General features: G+C 44.0%; 1 protein-coding gene across 1 annotated transcript in view; it reads right to left on the minus strand.

Moving 5' to 3' along the window:
- Adipor2 (adiponectin receptor 2) overlaps positions 1-20,990 on the minus strand; it is a 49,368-nt gene that overhangs the window by 21,326 nt on the left and 7,052 nt on the right. Inside the window, exons 2-3 of the mRNA XM_045137521.1 lie at positions 10,080-10,336; positions 5,690-5,809 (exon numbers count right to left, since the gene is read on the minus strand). Coding sequence (XP_044993456.1) covers positions 5,690-5,809; positions 10,080-10,250 — 291 coding nt within the window. The 5' untranslated portion in view covers positions 10,251-10,336. The remainder of the gene's footprint in view (positions 1-5,689; positions 5,810-10,079; positions 10,337-20,990) is intronic.

A 20,990-nucleotide genomic window follows, 5' to 3' on the forward strand; every position in this document is an offset into this window, starting at 1 on the left:
TGGTGGCACATCCATCTGGAGTTCATTTATGCGGGCTAGAGGCCCTGGCATGCCTATTCTCTCCCCACCTCAAGTAAACTAATTTTTTTTTTTAATTTAAGTTTGTTTGGGGGCTGGACATACATTAGCAACTAAGGCGCTTGCCTGCAAAGCCTAAAAACACATGTTTGAATCTCCAGGTCCCACTTTAAGCTAGATGCAGTGACACAAGCATGCAATATTGCACATGCACCACAAGGGGGCACACGCATCTGGCATTCATTCACAATGGCTAAAAGGCCATGGCATGCCCATTCATTCCCTCTCTCTCCCCCTCTCCCTCCCTCCCTCCCTCTCCCTCTCCCTCTCTCTCTGCTTCATTCTCTCTCAAAAGCAATAATAATAGGGCTGGAGGGATGTTAGCAGTGTAGGCATTTGCCTGCAAAGCCAAAGGCCTAGATTCGATTCCCCAGGATCCATGTTAGCCAGATGCACAAGGGGGCACACATGTCTGGAGTTCGTCTGCAGTGGCTGGAGGCTTGCCACACCCATTTTCTAGCTCTCCCTCCCTCTTTCTCTGTCAGGTAAATAAATTAAAAAATAACTTTAATAATAATTATTATAATAAAGTTCATTTAGGGCTGGAGAAATGCTCTAGAATTAAGGTGCTTGCCTGCAAAGCCTAACAACTTGAGTTCAATTCCCCAGTACCCACATAAAGCCAGATACACAGGGTGGCAAATGCATCTGGAGTCCACTGGCAGCAGTTGGAGGCCCTGCCACACCCATTCTCAATGTCTCTCTCCCATCTATCTCTGCTTACAAATAAGTAAATAAAAATATTTTAAAGTTTATTTTCCCCTGAGATGGAATCTCACTATGTTGTCCTCATAAAAATTTGGGCATGGCCACCTACATCTATAACCTTAGTCCACAGGGGTGGGAACAAAGCACCACTGTGGCTCACAAACAACAGCTCTCAGTTGAGGGAAAGAGCCTGTCTTCAGAAATACACAAATGAGCAATAAGAGAACACCTCCCACCATTCTCCTCTGGCCTCTGCACACATGTGCACAGGCACACTCATCTGCACATATATGTGTATATACCACACATCACATTCACATGTGCAAGAGGGAGGGAGGGTGGGCGGGTGAGCAAGCAAGTGCACACCAGGCATGGTGGCTCACGCCTTTAATCCCAGCACTGGGGAGGCAGAAGTAGGAGGATCACTGTGAGTTTGAGGCCACCCTGAGACTTTATAGTGAATTCCAGGGCATCCTGGGCTAGAGCCTGACCCTACCTGAGAAAAACCAAAGGTGAGGAAGAGGAGGAGGAGGAGGGAGATGATGGGGAGGGAAAAGAGGGGAAGGAAGGGGAGAAGAAGAGGAAGAGGGGAGGTGAGGAGGAGCAGGGGCTGGGAGAGGGAGGGAGGCAAAAGAAGGGAGGAGGAGGGGAGGGAGAAGGAGGAGAAAAAGAATGTGGTGCACGCCTTTAATCCTGAAACCACGTCTGGCCAATCCTTGCATCTGCAGGTAGTCTGTCCTATACCACAGCTCTGCTGTGTCAAATCACAGCGCTTCTGCAATGACGCTAAATCAGCAGTTAACTGCGCAGTCCGAGCATCTGCAGTTCTCTTTTCTTGACCAGCTCCCTGTGCATTTAACCCAGAGTGGTTTTGCCATTACTTCTCACATCCTAGCAATGGCTAGGAGTTACAGCCATAGGTAATGTCATGTTCAACAGACACTGTACCCTCATTCTTAATTTGGAGCCATGTTCTAAGCCAATTTAAATTCCCCAATACCCATGTAAAGACAGATGGATAAAATGGCACACACATCTGGAGCCAGTTTGCAGCAGTTCTCGCTCTTATTCTTACTCTCTCTCCCCCATCCCTTGCCTCACAAATAAGTAAATTTTCAAAGAGGTATCTTTACACAAAATTTGTTTTTGGGGTTTTTGTGGGGTGTTTTGTTTTGGTTTGGTTTTGGTTTTTTGAGGTAGGGTATCGCTCTAGCCCAGGCTGACCTGGAATTCACTATGGAGTCTCAGGGTGGCCTCGAACTCACAGCAATCCTCCTACCTCTGCATTCCCAGTGCTGGGATTAAAGGCATGCACCACCATACCCAGCACAAAATTTGGTTTTCTGAAAAATAAATGCATCTCTTTATCTGAGTGAGAAAGAGAGAGAGGGAAGGCAGACAGAATGAGTGCACCAGAGCCTCTAGCCACTGCCAACAAATTCCAGATGCATGTACCACCTTGTGCATCGGGCTTTACATGGGTACTGAGGAATTAATCCTGGGTCCTTAGGCTTTGCAGGCAGATGCTTTAACTGCTAAGCCATCTCTCCAGCCCCACAAAGGTTTCTCTTTGGGCCAATTCTCCTTATAAACAGTGAACAATGCAACTGCCCAGATAGAAATTAGCCTCAATATTCATGACCTCACAGTGCCTAGTAATACCTTCACAGACCTGCATAATAGGAGAAAAAAGATGATAACATCAAAACAAAAGAGACTAACGGAGAGATGAAGGGGATATGATGGAGAGTGGAGTTGTGAAGGGGAAAATGGGAGAGGGGAGGGAAATATCATGGCTTATTGTCTGTAATTATAGAAGTTGTCAATTAAAAAAAAAACTTTTAAGGGCTGGAGAGATGGCTTAGCAGTTAAAGCATCTGCCTGCAAAGCCAAAGGACCCAGGTTTGATTCCCCAGGACCCACGTAAGCCAGATGCACAAGGGAACACATGCATCTGGAGTTTGTTTGCAAGGCTGGAGGCCCTAGCATGGACCCCCTCAAATAAATAAATAAAATATATTAATTTTTTTTTATTATTAGAGAGTGACAGACAGACAGAGAGAGAGAGTGTGTGTGTGTGTGTGCACGCGCACGTGCACCAGGGCCTCCAGCAAAGGAACTCCAGATGCAAGTGCCCCCTGCATCTGGCTCACGTGGGCCCTGGGGAACCAAGCCTCAAACCGGAATGCTTAGGCTTTACAGGCAAGCACTTAACCACTAAACCATCTCTCCAGCCCCCTTAAAATTTTTTTTCAAATCTGGGTGTGGTGGCACACACCTTTAATCCCAGCACCCAGAAGGCAAAGGTAGGAGGATCGCCATAAGTTCGAAGCCACTCTGATAAGTTCCAGGTCAGCCTAGGCTAGAATGAAACCCTACCCCCCACAAAAAAATTTTTTTAATGAATCTATTGTTCTGCTAGCATCTCTGTTACCAATTTTCAAACAGTAATTATACCTTCCCAGGTTTATGGAAACCTTTACCAGCCTCTATATTCAGCTACCCTTGCCCTTAGACTTCTAAGACACTCAAGTGTTTATGTTCAAATCCTATTAACACTCTCTTTTCACTCTCTGCTCCAGTATACAAATAGTATTCTAAGTGAACTGGCCTCAATTTGTCCAGGATCACTACGAATACAGGAAAACAAGCTTTCAGGATCTACCATTACATGTAGTTTATAAAGCTTTTGGCTTCATAAAACCAATGAAAAGCTACATGTCATAAAAATTTCTCTCTAGGGGGAGGGGATATGATGGAGAATGGAGTTTCAAAGGGGAAAGTAGGGGGAGGGAGGGCATTACAATGGAGTATTTTTTATAATCATGGAAGTTAATAAAAAAAAAATTGAAAAGAAAAAAAAATTCTATCCAGGCGTGGTGGTGCATGCCTTTAAGCCCAGCACTTGGGAGGCACAGGTTAAAGGTTAAGAGGACTGCCATGAATTCGAGGCCACACTGATACTACATAGTGAATTCCAGGTCAGCCTTGGGCTGGTGTAAAACCCTATCTCGAAAAACCGAAACAAGTAAGTAAATCTCTCTAGACAGGCTGGTGACACACACTTTTAATCCCAACACTAAGAAGGCAGGTAAGAGGATCACCATGAGTTCAAGGCCACCCTGAGATTTCCATAGTGAATTCCAGGTCAGCTTGGGCTACAGCAAGACCCTACCTCGAAAAATCAAAAACCAAAAAAAACAAACTCTCTCTAGCCAGGCATTGTGGCACATGCCTTTAATTCCAGTACTTGGGGAGGACAGAGGGAGGAGGATCACTGTGAGTTCAAGGCCAGCCTGAGAGACTACACAGTGAATTCCAGGTCAGCCTGGGCTAGAGTTAGATCCTACTGCAAAAAAAAAAAAAAAAAAAAAAAACAACTCTAAATAATCAAGAGGGCTCATGAAATATTTCGGTGGTGGTGATGGTGGCAGTAGTGCAGTTTCTGTTTTGTTTGGTTGGTTTTTTTAAATTTTTTTGGTTTATTTTTATTTATTTATTTATTTGAAACTGACAGAGAGAGAGAGAGAGAATGGGCGCGCCAGGGCCTCCAGCCACTGCAGACGAACTCCAGACCCATGAGCCCCCTTGTGCATCTGGCTAACGTGGGTCCTGGGGAATCAAGCCTCGAACTAGGGTCCTTAGGCTTCACAGGCAAGCGCTTAACCGCTAAGCCATCTCTCCAGCCCCCTGGTTTGGTTTATTTGAGTCAAGAGTCTTGCTTTGTAGCCCAGGCTAGTCTAAAACTCACTATGTACCCCAGTATGGCTTTGAACTTGTGGCAGTTCTCTTACTTGAGCCTTCAAGCATGTTCCATAATGCATGGCCTTCAGAAGTGTGTGTGTGTGTGTGTGTGTGTGTGTGTGTGTGACACGTGTGGAGGCCAGAGCACACATCAAGTATCATCCTCAGTCATTCTCCACTTCTATTCTTTGAGGAAGGGTCTCTGTGGAACCTAGAGTTCACTGACTCAGACAAGGTAGCCAATAAGCCCCCGGGAGTCCCTGTTGTTGCACGCACAGCACTGGAATTACTTGCGCATGCCATGTCTGACATTTATGTAGATTCTCAGGATCTAAGCCAAAGTCGTCATGCTTCTATGGCAGGCATTTTACCCACTGAACCATTTCCTAGCCACCAGAATTTTTTTTTTGAGATAGTCTCACTCTACCTCAGGTTGACATGGAATTCACTATGTAATCTCAGGATGGCCTTGAACTCATGGCGATCCTCCTACCTCTGCCGCCTGAGTGCTGGGATTAAAGGTGTGAGTGGGCTGGAGAGATGGCTTAGCGGTTAAGCGCTTGCCTGTGAAGCCTAAGGACCCCGGTTCGAGGCTCAGTTCCCCAGGTCCCACGTTAGCCAGATGCACAAGGGGGCGCACGTGTCTGGAGTTCTTTTGCAGAGGCTGGAAGCCCTGGCACGCCATTCTCTCTCTCTCCCTCTATCTGAATTTCTCTCTGTGTCTGTCGCTCTCAAATAAATAAAATTAAAAAAAAAAAAAAAAGGTGTGAGCCACCATGTCCGGCATTGCAAATTTATTTTTAAAAGTATTTTAAACAACTGAAAGGGATTTGGGGATAACACTTTAATATTTTTGGCATCTATGACTGCAAATTCTGTTTCATACTGTCTTATCTAATCAAGAAGACATTTACTCTGTTAATCTAAATCAGGAGAGCCTTATTTCCCAATTAGATATCCTGGTGGTATTTGAACTTTTCTGATCTGTTTTATAAATGTATCATACCTTGAAAACAGGGTTAGTTATGAGACCTCCCTGTTCCCATCTTGCCATGGATTTTCCCCACAGGCAAAGGGTAAAAGACTATTATTCTTGTTTAGGTCTGTTTGGAAAGGGCTAAGTATATAGCATGACAACAATAAGGAACTGTAATCTTACCTTACAAACAAATTCTTCCATTCTTTCCATAGCATGGTGGGCTTGTAAGAGAGGGGACATGCCCATAAATCCCTCATCCTCTTGGGAAATGCCATCATTGCACTCATGTTCCTCAGAGCTCTGCAAGGCAATCATAGAAACACTTAAAAACAAACAGTAGGACAGAAATCACACAATCAATACATTTTCCTTTCATTTGAAAAAGTCTTGATATAAACACTTGGCTAAGCATTAACAATACAGTAAGTAGTTCATTACTAACCTATCAATATTAAAAATGAACAATAATTGTTCCATTCTCCTCTAATGGATAAACAACTGTGTCCCTATGTTGGTTTCACAGCATGTTCCTAGAGTTGCTTTAGGGTTTCAAGAAAACCAAAAGTAGACACACTCAGCAGTGGACACAACAAGCCTTATATTTGGCCAGCCAGGCCAAATGAGCCAACAGGTGCAATAGTGGCACATCTGTTATGGGGGAAACCAACCGCCCTCTGATTGGACTGGCCCACTACATGGGAGGGAATACATCTGTGATACTGAAAACCTACAACAGGGGTGGTCATGAGCCCTAGGGGTGTAACATCTGCTGCTGTCTGGCTAAATGTATATATTATGCTCACCAAACTACCCAGTAAACACTTCTCTTAATGTTCAAACCCACATATTAATGCTCCTCTCACTTTTGGTTACAGAAGCTTCTTTTTTCAGGTGGCAGTGACCTTGGGATGACTTAGAAGGCACCAAAATGCTGAGAAGAAGTGACAGAGGAGTGCTTAGCATTGAAACATCTCTATCATATCTTCTAAGGCTCAAGGTCCATTGTGGAAGAGGTGGCAGAAAGAATTTAAGAGCCTAAGGAAGGGTAGGACTCCTTACAATGTGCTCCTCCAGACACAAAATGGCCTGGATATCACATATTACACAGTGAGTTTTAGACTAGCCTGGGCTACAAAGCAAGACTCTTGACTCAAAAAAACCAAAACAGTAACTGCACTACTGCCATCACCACCACCAAAATATTTCATGAGCGCTCTTGATTATTGAGAGATTTTTTTTTTTTCTTTGCAGTAGGATCACAGTGCCTGACACTATCTACACAATACCATCATAGCAGGAGGGAAAGATCATGACACCAAAAAAAGAGAGAGACTGATTGAGAGGGGGAGGGGATATGATGGAGAGTGGAGTTTCAAAGGGGCAAGTGCATAGAGGGAGGGAATTACCATGGGTTATTGTCTACGATGGAAATTGTCAATAAAAAAAATAAATTAGCCAGGTATGGTAGCACATGCTGTTAATCCCAGCACTCAGGAGGCAGAGGTAGGACGATCGCCATGAGTTCAAGGCCTGGACTAGAATGAGACCCTACCTTGAAAAACCAAAAGTAAATTAATTAATTTTAAAAAAGGATTACTTACAAATATCACATAATAATGATGTAAAAGGCTGAAAAATGACTGAGGGGAAAATCTCCAAGAATCTCACTGGCACACATAAACATTTAACACTATGTGGTTAAATGTTTTGCAGGCAAAAAAAAATTAAAAGTTGAGAAAAGGTGGACTCAGACCAGGTGAGGGGTGCCAGCTTGTTTGGAGCCTGTGTGCTTAAACTGGTAAGGGGCATATTTGGAGTCTGGACACTCAGAACACGTGAGGGGCAAGGTGTGTTTGGGGACTCTGCGCTCAAGGCAGTTGAGGGGGAGCATCTTTAGGGTGTGTGCACTCAAAACCAGATGAGTGGGCTGGAGAGATGGCTTAGCGGTTAAACGCTTGCCTGTGAAGCCTAAGGACCCCGGTTCGAGGCTTGGTTCCCCAGGTCCCACATTAGCCAGATGCACAAGGGGGCGCACGTGTCTGGAGTTCGTTTGCAGAGGCTGGAAGCCCTGGCGCGCCCATTCTCTCTCTCTCCCTCTCTCTTTCTCTCTGTGTCTGTCGCTCTCAAATAAATAAATAAATAAATAAAAAATCTGCTAAAAAAAAAAAAAAACCAGATGAGTGATGCTGTGTGTGACATACCATCCAAGCAGAAAATCAGCAGGGAGATAATGGAGCTTAACACCACCAGAGATCAATTAGGATAACAGACATCTACAAAGCATTCCACCCTAGTTACACATAACACCATTCTTCTCAGCAGTTCATGGAACTGTCTCTAAAACAGATCATATATTAGGACATAAAGCATGCTTCCATAAATTCAGGAAAATTGACATCACTCCCTATAGGGTATCAGACCACAATGCAGTAAAGCTAGAAATCAACAGAAAACCCAGCAGCTCCTGGAGACTGTAGAGCTTACTATTAAACAACAAATGAGGGCTGGAGAGATGGCTTAGTGGTTAAGCACTTGCCTGTGAAGCCTAAGGACCCCAGTTCAAGGCTCAATTCCCCAGGACCCACATTAGCCATATACACAAGGGGGCGCATGCGTCTGGAGTTCATTTACAGTGGCTGGAAGCCCTGGCGTGCCCATTCTCTCTCTCTCTCTCTCTATCTGCTTCTTTCTCTCTCTGTCCGTCACTCTCAAATAAATAAATAAAAATAAACAAAAAAAAATTTAAAAAAAAAACAACGAATGAATCATGAAAGAAATCAAAGAGAAAACTGTAAAGTTTCTAGAACTGAATGATAAAGAAAACACATCATACCAGAATTTATGGAACACAATGACAGCAGTTCTAAGGAGAAAATTCATAGTACTGAATGCCTTCATGCGCACGAGAGAAAGACACCAAATTGATAACTTAACCATCAACCTAAAGGCATTGGAAAAACAAGAACAATCCAATCTCAAGGCAGAAAGAAATAATCAAGATCAGAGCAGAAATTGGTGAACTGGAAATTAAGAAAACAAGGTAAAAGATTGACTAGGGCTGGAGAGATGGCTTAGTGTTTAAGGTGCTTGCCTACAAAGCCTAACAACCTGGATTTAATTCCCCAGCACCATCACGCCTACAAAGCAGTGCATTGAGTGGAGTTCATTTGCAATAGCTGAAGGCCCTGGCACCCATTTTCATTCTTATTCTCCCTCTCACCCTCTTTGCAAATAAAATAAAGTTTAAAAAGAGACAGACTATCTAAGAGCCGTCTTCAAAAAAGTAAACAAGTTAAAAAAAAACTGGCTAATTTGATCAAAGTTTAAACAAAACAACAAAAAGGTGGTCACAATTAACAAGATTAAAAATGAAAATGGAGAGGTCACAACTGACACCAGATACATAACATTTATAACCATATATGAATGCTATTCTGACTTTTGAGTTAGAAAAGTTTTTCTATTCTGATGGTGGTGACCTCTATGAAGATTCAAAAGGCACCATAGTGCTGAGAAGAAGTGACAGTAGTGTCCAGCACTGAAACATCTCTATCACACCCTCCAAGAGTCAGGGTCCATTGCAGAAAGAATGTAAGAGCCAAAAGAAGGGTAAGACTGCTTACGGTGAAACTGTCTAGACACAAAATGGTCTGGATATCCACGACCTCGCAATGCCTGGTGCTATCCACATAGGACCCTCATAATAGGAGGAAAAGATGAAGACATCAAAATAAAAGACAGCTGGGCATGGTGGTGCATGCCTTTAATCTCAGCACTCAGGAGGCAGAGGTAGGAGGACTGCCATGAGTTTGAGGCCACCCTGAGTCTACATAGTGAATTCCAGGTCAGCCTGAGCTGCAGCAAGACCCTACGTCAGAAAACTACAAAATAAAATAAAAGAGATTAATTGAGAGAGGGAGGAGATATGATGAAAGTAGATCTGTGAAGGGGAAAGTGAGGGAGGAGAGGGAATTATCAAGATGTATTGTCTATAACTATGGACGTGATCAATAAAAAATAAACCAAAAACAAAGACGACTTCTCCCTTAAAGAAGATAAAACAGATTATGATTTCAAGCACCAGCAGAAAGATGTAACTGAAACCAAATAATAAGAAACCTTAAGCTGAAAAACAAAACAAAGAGGGCTGGAGAAATGGCTTAATGCTTAAGGCACTTTCCTTCGGCAAAGCCTAAGGACCCAGATTCAGTTCCCCAGTACCCACATCAAGTCAGATGCACAGGGTGGCACATGCATCTGGAGTTCCTCTGCAGTGGCTAGAGGCCATGGTGTGCCCATTCTCTCTCTCTCTCTCTGCCTCTTCCTCATATATGAGAGGGAGTCAGTGGTACACACACTTATCTAACATGTGTAAGTTCCTGGGTCTAGTTCTCAGCACTACTCCCCCAAGAAAACAGTCAAGCACAGCCATAAAAACGTTAAACAGAAAATATAACACCCCCATCCTTTCTCCAGTCACATATGAATTTTTCATATATGAATTTTTCAACACCATCCCTCATCCCCATAAACTGTCACTGTGTTTGTCATCCTCTCAACTTTAACTTACTTTTTTATGATGGGAAGAATAAACAGATGCTTCTAGCATGGGCTCCAAACTTCCTTGGTGGGTATCATTATTATCTCCCCTCGTGTCATCAAGTTGGTGGCTTTTTCTGAGCCTTATATCTGGCTCTGGAGTCCTGATGCACTCCAATCGATTTTCTGCTGGCTGGTTCATGGGATACACAAACCTTTCTTACAAAGTGGTCTTTCTTTCTGTCCCTTCTTTTGGGGAGAATGGATTTCCAGGATAGTGAGTTGACCCTAAGGAAAGAAAAGTTATACACAAAATTAAATTAATTAATTAATTTTAGAAAAAGTTATACACTATTTGAGTGCTGGGAAAAGACATGAGTTACATTATTATACACTCAAGCAACAGAAAACTTAACAAGTACTTAGAAAGAAGAATAATGTATTTAGAGCTGGGCATGGTAGCACACACCTTTAATTCCAGCACTTAGAAGGCAGGAGGAGGAATATCACTATGAGTTCAAGGCCAGCCTGAAACTAGAGAATTCCATGTCAGACTGAGCTAGAAGACGACCCTATTTAAAAAAAAAAAAAAAAGAATTGGGCTGGAGAGACAGCTTAGTGGTTAAGCACTTGCCTGTGAAGCCTAAGGACCCTGGTTCGAGGCTCGATTCCCCAGGACCCACGTTAGCCAGATGCACAAGGGGGCGCATGCGTCTGGAGTTTGTTTGCAGTGGCTGGAGGCCCTGGCGCGCCCTTTCGCCCTTTCCCTCCCTCCCTCCCTCCCTCCCTCCCTCCCTCCCTCCCTCTCTCTCTCTCTCTCTCTCTCTCTCTCTCTCTCTCTCTCTCTCCCCCCCCTTCTCCCTCCCTCCCTCTCTTTCTCTGTCTGCCACTCTCAAATAAATAAATAAAAATGAACAAAAAAAAGAGTAATGTGAGCAGGAGAGAAGGCTCAGTGGTTAAGGTGCTTGCCTGAAAAACCTAACGACCTGAGTTTGATTACCCAGTACCCACATAAAGCTAGATGCACAAAGTGTTGCAAGCATATGGAGTACATTTGCAGTGGCCGGAGACCCTGGTGTAACCATTCTCTCTGTCTCTCTCTCTCTGCTTGCAGATAAATAAAAAAATTAAAAATAATAATATATTAAATAACCTGTATCTGCTGACCAACTGCTATAATCTACTTATAAATGAAAAAGGCAGGATACAAGGCAAGATGTACAGTATTTTCCCACTTAGGTGTCAATTATAAAAATACATAGTTAGGTCCAAGTACGGTGGCCCACAGCTTTAATCCCAGGATTCAGGAGGCTAAGGTAGAAGAATCACTGTGAGTTGGAGGCCAGTCTGGGCTCCCTTGAAAAAAATAAAACAAAGCCAGGTGTGGTGGCACAAGCCTTTAATCCTAGCACTAAGAAGGCAGAAGTAGGAGGATCACCACAAGGAGGCCACCCTGAGACTCCATAGTGAATTCCAGGTCAGCCTGGGCTAGGGTGAAACCCTACCTTGAAAAAATAAAATAAACTGGGCATGATGGCGCACACCTTTAATCCCAGCACTTGGGAGGCAGAGGTAGGAGGATTGCTGTGAGTTTGAGGTCACCCTGAGACTCCATAGTGAATTCCAGGTCAGCCTGGGCTAGAGTGAGATCCTACCTCGAAAATAAATAAATAAATAAATAAAATAAAACAAAGTACACAGTTAGGAACCTGAGGAAATGAGTCAGATAGTGAGGTGGTTGTCACTCAAGCAGAAAGACCTGAGTTTGGATCCCCAGAAGCCAAGTAAAAGCCAGGCACAGTGGTACATGTTTGTAATTCCTATGTTGGAGAGGTGTAGATAGGACCACCCTTTCACTTTCAATGGTTAGCTAGTCTAGCCAAATGGGTGAGCTCTTGGTTCAGTGAGAAACTATCTCAAAAAATAAAGGCGGGCATGGTGACAGCACACTAATCCCAGCACGTGGAAGACACAGGTAGGAGAACTGGCTGTAAATTCAAGGCCAGCCTGAGACTAGTGAATTCCAGGTCAGCCTAGGCTAGAGTGAGACCCTACCTAGAAAAATCAAAAATAAAAATAAAAAATAAGGTGAGGGGACTATAAAGATAGATGGCTAAGTGGTTAAGCGCTTACCTATGAAGCCTAAGGACCCTGGTTAGAGGCTTGATCCCCCAGGACCCACGTAAGCCAGACGCACAAGGTGGCGCATGCATCTGGAGTTCACTGGCAGTGGCTGAAGGCCCTAACGCACCCATTCTCTCTCTCTGCCTGTCACTCTCAAGTAAATAAATAAAACATTCTTTTAAAAAGGAAGAGACTTCTTTAATAAATAAATAAATAAGGTGGGGATCCACTGCGGAAGATGTGGCAGAATGAATGTAAGAGCCAAAGAAAGGGTAGGACTCCTTACAACATGCTCTTCCAGACACAAAATGGCCTGGATATCCATGACCTTACAGCGCCTGACTCTACCTACACAAGATCATCCTAGTAGGAGGAAAAAGATCATGATATCAAAATACAACTGAGAGAGGGAGGGGATATGATAGAGAGTGTAGTTTCAAAGGGAAAAGGGGGGGAGGGAGGGAATTACCATGGGATATTGTTTACAATTATGGAAGTTGTCAATAAAAAAATTAAAATTTATAAAAATAAGATGGGGAGCTAGAGAGATACCTTAGAGGCTAAGGAGTTTGCTGCAAGGCTGAAGGACCCAGGTTTGATTCCCCTGTATCCACATAAGCTAAATACACAAGGGGGACATGCATCTAGAGATTGTTTGCAGTGTCTGGAGAACCAGGTGCACTCATTCTCTCTATCTGCCTCTATCCCTCAAAATGGACACATAAAATTTAAATAATAATAATGATAAGGTGGGGTTGGAGAAATGGCTCAGTGGTTAAGAGCACCTCATATGCAAGCATGAGAACATGAGGGACCTCTTCAAGGTTGACCCCCAGGATCCATGTAAAGAGCAGGGTTTAGCCACGTGTCTGTAGCCCAGTCCCATAGGGAAGAAGAGACCCAAGAACTGCTGGAGCCTGTGAAAAGACGAGCTCCAGTATCAGTAAGAGAATCTGGCCCAAATAAGAACAGGCAGAAGAGCAATGGCAGTGGGACACCCTGCGTTCCACTCTGGCCACCACAGACAAGCACACTCACCCGCAGGTAAGTACACGGAGTGGCACAGCGGCACATAAACACATACACCACACGCATGCACACAAAAATAAATAAGGTGGGGCTGGCGAGATGGCTTAGCAGTTAAGGCACTTGTCTGTAAAGAGATAGGACCCCGGTTTGATTCCCCGGGACCCACATAAGCCAGATGCACAAGGTGGCACATACATCTGGAGTTCATTTGCTGTGGCTGGAGGCCCTGGTGCAACCATTCTTTCTCTCTGCTTATTTTCTTTCTCTCAAATACATAAAAATTAAAATATTAAAAATACAGCTGGAGAGATGGCTTAGCGGCTAAGGCACTTGCCTGTGAAACCTAAGGACTCATGTTCAACTCTCCAGGTCCCACATGAGCCAAATGCAGTGACACACATGCCCACAAGGAGGTGCATACATCTGGAGTTCAGCTACGGTGGCTGGCAGGCCTGGCGTACCAAATCTCTCACTCTCACACTTACTCTCTTCTCTCACACACATTAAAAACTTAAAAACCAAGTAAGGTGGCCCAAAGTGAGGACAGGGGAAGAGATTGAGTATAGGAAAGGTGGAGGGAGGGGTAATCAAAATCTAAGAGGATATAAATAAATCATATGGAATCCTCCGTTTCTGGACAATGAAACACTCAGGAGCCGTAGATTGTTGCTAGAAAATTTTTAGTGCCAGGGATGGGATACCTTCCAGTGAGTTTCGGCCAGGGAGGTCCCTGATGCCTCCAAAACATTATAGGCCATTGCCAAGGCCCTTGGTTTCCCACCAGGAATAGATGGTAAGACCCTATTGCTGAAGACTCCACATACTTGGACTGCAAGGCCACCAAGAAATCATGCTGGAATTGAGCTGATAATCTCCTCCAAGTAGACAAGCTGACAAAGTTGGAAGAAGCCATTCTGCATGCAGTTCAATGGGGGAGAGAGAAATCACCAGTGAATATACTCAACAGTGGATACTGCAAGCCTTATATTTTGCCAGCCAGGACAAATGAGCCAATGGGTGCAATAGTGGCACATCTGTCATGGTGGAAACCAACTGCCCCCCAGTTGGACTGGAGGCCTGCTCCATGGGAGGGAATACATCCCTGATACTGAAAACTTAAAACAGGGGTAGTCACGAGCCCTAGGGGTGTAACGTCTGCTGCTGTCTGACTAAATGTATATACTATGCTTATCAAACTGCCCAGTAAGCACTTCCCTTAATGTTCATTCTCACTTTTGGTAGAGAATCTTCTCTTTTCAGATGGCAGTGACCTTGGGATGACTCAGAAGGCATCATGGTGCTGGAAAGAATTGACTGGAGCGCTCAGTACTGCAATATCTCTATCACACCTTCCAAGGCAGAAGAGGTGGCAGAAAGAATGTAAGAGCCAAAGGAAGGATAGAACTCCTTACAACGTGCTCCCCCAGACACAAAATGGCCTGGATATCCATGACCTCACAGTGCCTGACACTACCTACACAAGACAATCATAATAGGAGGAAAAGATCGTGACATCAAAATAAAGAGAGAGACTGATTGAGATGGGGAGAATGGAGTTTCAAAGGGGCAAGTGGGTAGAGGGAGGGTATTACCATGGGATTTTTTTTATAATCATGGAAGTTGTTAATAAAAACAATTTTTTGAAAAGAAGAAAAAGGAAACAAAATAATGTCAAAGTCAAATTTTAAAAAAAGTAACTTTCTATGTGATGCCCAATTTAAACATTTCACTAAAATCTACCACATCCCTTTTTCTCTCTCTTCTCTTTTCCTTCCCTCCCTCTCCCTCTCTGCTTGCAAATAAATAAAAGTATCTTAAAATTAAAAAAAAAAAATAGGGCTGGAGAGATGGCTTAGCGATTAAGCGCTTGCCTGTGAAGCCTAAGGACCCCGGTTTGAAGCTCAATTCCCCAGGACCCACGTTAGCCAGATGCACAAGGGGGCGCACGCATCTGGAGTTCGTTTGCAGTGGGCTGGAAGCCCTAGCGTGCCCATTCTCTCTCTCTACCTATCTACCTCTCTCCCTCCCTCCCTCCCTCTCTCTCTCTCTCTCTCTCTCTCTCTCTCTCTGTCACTCTCAATAAATAAAAATGAACAAAAATAAATAAATAAATAAATAAAGGGCTGGAGAGATGGCTCAGCACGTAAGGCACTTGCCTCCAAAGCTTAATGACCCAGGTTTGATTCCTCAGTACCAACATAAACCCAGATACAGCAGTGCATGCATCTGGAGTTCATTTGCAGTGTTTGGAGACCCTGGTACACCCACTCTCTCTGTGTGTATCTCTTCTATCTCTGCCTTAAATAAATAAAAATATTTAAAACTAAATAAATGATTCATTAACCTTAAAAATCTACCACATCCAGCTGGGCGTGGTGGTACATGCCTTTATCACCAGCACTGGGGGTGGGGGGAGAAGGAGGAGGATCAGAAGGATCGCCTTGACTTGGTGGTTACCCTGAGAATACAAAGTGAATTCCAGGTCAGCATGGACTACAGTAAAACCCTACCTTGAAGGGAAAAAAAAAATCTACCACATCCTTCTGTGTGGATGCTTATGCTCTCTAAGTAAGCCAAGTTAAAATATCACTAACAGACAGACATCTCCATCTAGTATACAGTATACTCTGACAACTTCAAAACTGTAAGGATTGCCAGATGTAGTAAAACACCTTTAATCCCAGCACTTGGGAGGCAGAAGTAGGAGGAACCCCGAGAGTTCAGGACCACCCTGAGACTACACAGTGAATTCCAGGTCAGCCTGGGTTACAGTGAGACCCTGCTTTGGAAACCTCAACCCCCCCCCCCAAAAAAAAAACTGTAAGTACTGTAAAAGAAATTCCCTATTTAATTAATTCTTCAACTTCCAATTTCTGAATTCAAAATGTACATGTAGAAACACATCAAGTAGGCTAGCTCACAGGTTAAAGATGCTTGCCTGCAAAACCTGCTGCCCTGAATTCAATTCCCCAGCACCCATATAAAACTGGATACAAAGTGGTTCACACATCTGTGATCCCAATGCACCTAGCACAATGGGATGCAGAGCCAGAATATAAAGTTTGTGGGCCAGCTAGTCAAAATTCCCTTGCAGTCTGATAGTTCATTTGAAGCAAGAGAGCCTGTCTCAAAGGTGGAGCACAGACACTCTACCTTCCTGGAGTCCTCTGACCTTCATGCAAGTGAACCACCACATCCAACAGAGAGAGAGAGAGAATGGGCACATGAGTGCCTCCAGCCACTGCAAGTGAACTCCAGATGCATGCACCACCGTGTGCACCTGGCTTTACATGGGTATTGGGGAATCAAACTCAGGTCATTAGGCTTTGCAGGCAAACACCCCAACTGCTGAGCCATCTCTCCAGCCCCATAAATACTATGTTTTAAAAGCTCTTCTTTATTTAAAAGGGGGGGGGAGGGCCAGATGTGGTGGCACAACACACCTTTATTCCCATTACTCTAGGGACAGTGAGTACATAGCAGGATAAAGGCCAGCCTAGGACCACAGAGTAAGTTCCAAGTCAGCCTGGGCTACAGGGAGACCCTGCCTCAAAAAGAGAAGGAAAGGGCTGAAGAGATGGCTTAGCAGTTAAGCGCTTGCCTGTGAAGTCTAAGGACCCCAGTTCGAGGCTTAATTCCCCAGGACCCACATCAGCCAGATGCACAAGGGGGCACATGCATGTGGAGTTTGTTTGCAGTGGCTGGAGGCCCAGGCATGTCCATTCTCTATCTGCCTCTTTCTCTCTATGTCTGTTACTCTCAAATAAATTTTTTAAAAAATTAAAAAAATTTTTTAAAAATGTATCAAGATGACAAATCTGAGGGGTGGGTGTGGTGGCATAAGCCTTTAATCCCAGCACTTGGGAGGCAGAGGTAGGAGGATCGCCATGAGTTCCAGGCCACCCTGAGACTACGCAGTGAGTTCCACAGTCAGCCTGGGCTACAGTGAGACCCTACCTCGAAAAAACAAAAAAAAAAAAAAAAAAAGACAAATTTATATGCAGTTTTTCAAGTTTATACTTTTTTTATACACAGACTTTTGAAAGGTTTATTTTTTTAAAGTAAAATTAAAGTACTTCATTCAGCAGTCAGCTAAAAGAAATGCCATGTCTGTTGGCTTACTCCTATAATCTAAGCACAGGAGGCTGTAGCAGGAGGATCCCCTTGAGTTCAAGGAAAGCCTGAAGCTCTAAACTGATACAAAGTGAGTTCCAGGTAGGCCTGGGCTAAAATGAGACCCTGACTCAGACAGAGAGGGGAGAAGGAAGGAGGGAGGAAGAATTAATTCGGGTGTTTTTGTTTTTGTTTTTTAACTCATTTATTGTGTGTAATTGTGGGAAATTAAACACCAAAGTGTGTGTCTAGAGGTTAGAGGACAGTTTTGGGGTCAGTCCTTGCCTTCCATCTCATTTTTGAGGCAGGATCTTTCATTGTTTACTTTTGAAATTTCCTGTCTCCACCTCCCTTCTGGCTGTACTGTTGTGCACTTGGATTACAAAAAAAGCCTGCCACAAGCTTCAAGCTTTTTGTTTTGTTTGTTTTTTGAAGACAGGGTATCACTTTAGCCCAGGATGACCCAGAACTCACTCTGTAGTCCAGGCTAGCCCCAAACTCACAGTGATCCTCCTACCTTTGCCTTCCAAGTGCTGGAATTAAAGATGTGTGCCATCACTCCTAGAAGCTTCCACCTTTTCAGATGGAATTTGTGTATCCAAACTCTAGTACCAGAATTGCGTGGCAAGCGCTTTATCCACTAAGTCACCTCCCCACCCCTAGTTTAACTTTTAAAAAAGACTATTTAGGGCTGGAGAGATGGCTCAGTGGTTAAGGCACTTGCCTACAAGCCGAAGGACCCAAGTTTGATTCCCCAGGACCCACATAAAGCAGATGCACAAGGTGGCCCACATGTTTGGAGTTCATTTGCAGTGGCTGGAGGCCCTAGAGCACCCATTCTCATTGTCTCTCTTTCTCTCTCTCAACATAAATATAATCTTTTTTAAAATAAAATAAACTAATAGCTAGGGAAAGAGCTCGGTGGGTAAAGGGCTTCAGATCACCAGCATCCATGGAAAATGTTAGGCCCAGCAGTGAGTACTTACAATCCCAGCACTGGGTAAAAGGAAACAGGAAGGCCCCCAGGGCTTGCTAGCCAGCTTGTCTAGTCAAAGCAGTGACCTCCAGGTTCAGTTAGAGACTCTGTCTTGCAAAATAAGATAGAGCCCAGCATGGTGGCACACACCTTTAATTCCAGCAATTAGGAGGCAGAGGTAGGAAGACTGATGTGAGCTTGAGGCCCTCTGAGAGCACAGAGTGAATTCCAGGTTACCCTAGGCTACAGCGAGATCCTACCCGGCAAATTTAAAAAAAAAAACAAAAAACTAAGATGTAGGCAGGAGAGATAGATGGCTTAGCGGTTAAGGCGTTTGCCTGCAAAACCAAAGGACCTCAGTTCAATTCCCCAGGACCTATGTTAGCCAGATGCACAAGGTGGTGCATGAGTCTGGAGTTCATTTGCAGTGGCTGGAGGCCCTGATGTGTGCCCATTATCTCTGTCTGTCTGCCTACCTCCCCTCTCCCCCTCAAATAAATAATAAGACATAAAAATGAAGATGGAGTGCTAGAGAGATGACTTTAGCAATTAAGGCACCTGCCTGCAAAGCCTAAGAACCCAGGCTCGATTCCCCAGAACCCACGTAAGCCAGATGCACAAGTGCACCTGGAGTTCGTCTGCAGTGGTTAGAGGCCCAGCGTACCCATTCTCTCTTTACCTGTCTCTGTCTCTTTCTCAAACAACTAAATAAAATTTTAAAAAATAATTAAGCTGGACAACAACTGAGGAGGACACTCTGGCCTCCATATGCAACCACACACATTACACGTGTCCACACAAAATAATACATAAGCGACTATTCACTACTTGCTAATACCAAGACTGCTAGCAGATATAAAGGCTTTTGAACAAGACAACAGTCAGTGACAAAACACATGCACAGCAGCAGTTTCACGGGGTTGTAATGGAGCTGTGAAATCTCTATTGCCTCGTGACTTCACAGCTGGTGAAGTGATGGCACAAAGCATTATTCAAGTGCTTATGGTTTTACTACTTAATAACAACTGACTGTTACTGGCTTGTGCGCAGACCGCACCATATTCTTGCTATTTCAGAGTGTACTCCAACTTATTTACAACAAAGCTTGGAAGTATACGCCAAGTCACTCCAGCAGCAGCTTCACTTCTCCGTGTTTGCCGACTCTCAACTGCCTCAAGAACTCGTGTCAAGTAAATGACCTAGCCATGCAGGCTAGCTAAGTACGCTCTACCCTATGCACATAATGTTGAATCGCACGGAGTGTCTCAGAACAGGTCTCTATCACTAAGCTATCTGAGCTTACACACCCTACTAAGCAGTCATCCAGATTCCTTTTTATCAGGGAAAGCAAAAGCACATGCTTTCAAGAGCCATGTAGAAAAGCTAACAGGTGGAGCAGTTCCAACTAATGAAGTACCGAAGAACTGCAGAATGCACACCCCACCTAAAGTAATCCTCAGCCTGAAAAGAAAGCTAGACTAGAGAGACGGCTCAGTGGATAAAGCTCTTGCTGCTCAACTCTGAGTACCTGAGTTCAGATCCCCAGAGCCCGTGTGAAAGCTGAAAGCTGTGGTTGGCTTCTGCAATCCCAATGTAACAAAGACAAGAAAGGGGGCAAAGACAGAATTAACTCCAAGCTCACAGAGCAGCTGGCTTAGCAAAGGGATTGTGAACAATGAAAGACCCTGCATCAATGGGCTGAAGAGAAGGATCAGAGATTGAGGCATTTGCCTGCAAAGCCTTAACAACCCAGGTTCAAGTAAAAACCCATGCACAGACAGAAGGACCTGATGTACCCATTCTCTTCTTGTTCTCTCTCCCCTCCCTCCTTTCTCTCTCTCTCTCTCAAATAAATAAATAAAACTATTCTTTAAAAAAAGAAAAAAGAGAGACAAAAGACTGCATCAAACTAGATGTAGGACAAGGACAGGGCTGAAAGTTATCCTCTCACCTCCATATGTGCACCGTGATGCACACGCACACACACACTGAGTGATAGCGACAACAACAAAAGAATTGTCACCTAGCAAGCTTGTAACCCTGCACTCAGAACAAGTTCAAGGCCAGCCTGGGCTACATTCTAAGACTCTGTCAAACAAACATATATACATACATACCTCATAAGATAGACTCTACAACAAATGGCAGTCACCCTCAAATATGCAAAGATTTCAAATAGCAATGACATGAAGATGCTAGTCTTGCCGGGCGTGGTGGCGCACACCTTTGATCCCAGCACTTGGGAGGCAGAGGTAGGAGGATCACTGTGAGAGGCCATCCCGAGACTACAGAGTGAATTCCAGGTCAGCCTGGGCTAGAGTGAGACCCTGCCTCGAAACCTCCCCCCCAAAAAAAGATGCCAGTCTTCACCCACATTTCAGATGGCAGGTTTACACTACTGTACTCTTCCTGGATGGCAGTCTGATAACATACATCAAAATGAACATGCATTTCAATTCAACCCAGGAATGAACTACTACAAAATTATGAGGTGGAGTTGACCATGTAATTATACCTATAATGCAAAGGAACAATATGATTATATACTTAATCTAAATATCCAATAATACGATATTAAACACATCCATTTCAATAAAATACTAAAGAACTATTAAAAAGCAAAGTAAGGGCTGGAAAGATGGCTTAGTGGTTAAGTGTGAAGCCTAAGGGCCCTGGTTCGAGACTCCATTCCCCAGGACC

The sequence above is a fragment of the Jaculus jaculus genome, chromosome 18 (assembly GCF_020740685.1).
Source record: "Jaculus jaculus isolate mJacJac1 chromosome 18, mJacJac1.mat.Y.cur, whole genome shotgun sequence".
NCBI classification, from domain to species: domain Eukaryota; kingdom Metazoa; phylum Chordata; class Mammalia; order Rodentia; family Dipodidae; genus Jaculus; species Jaculus jaculus.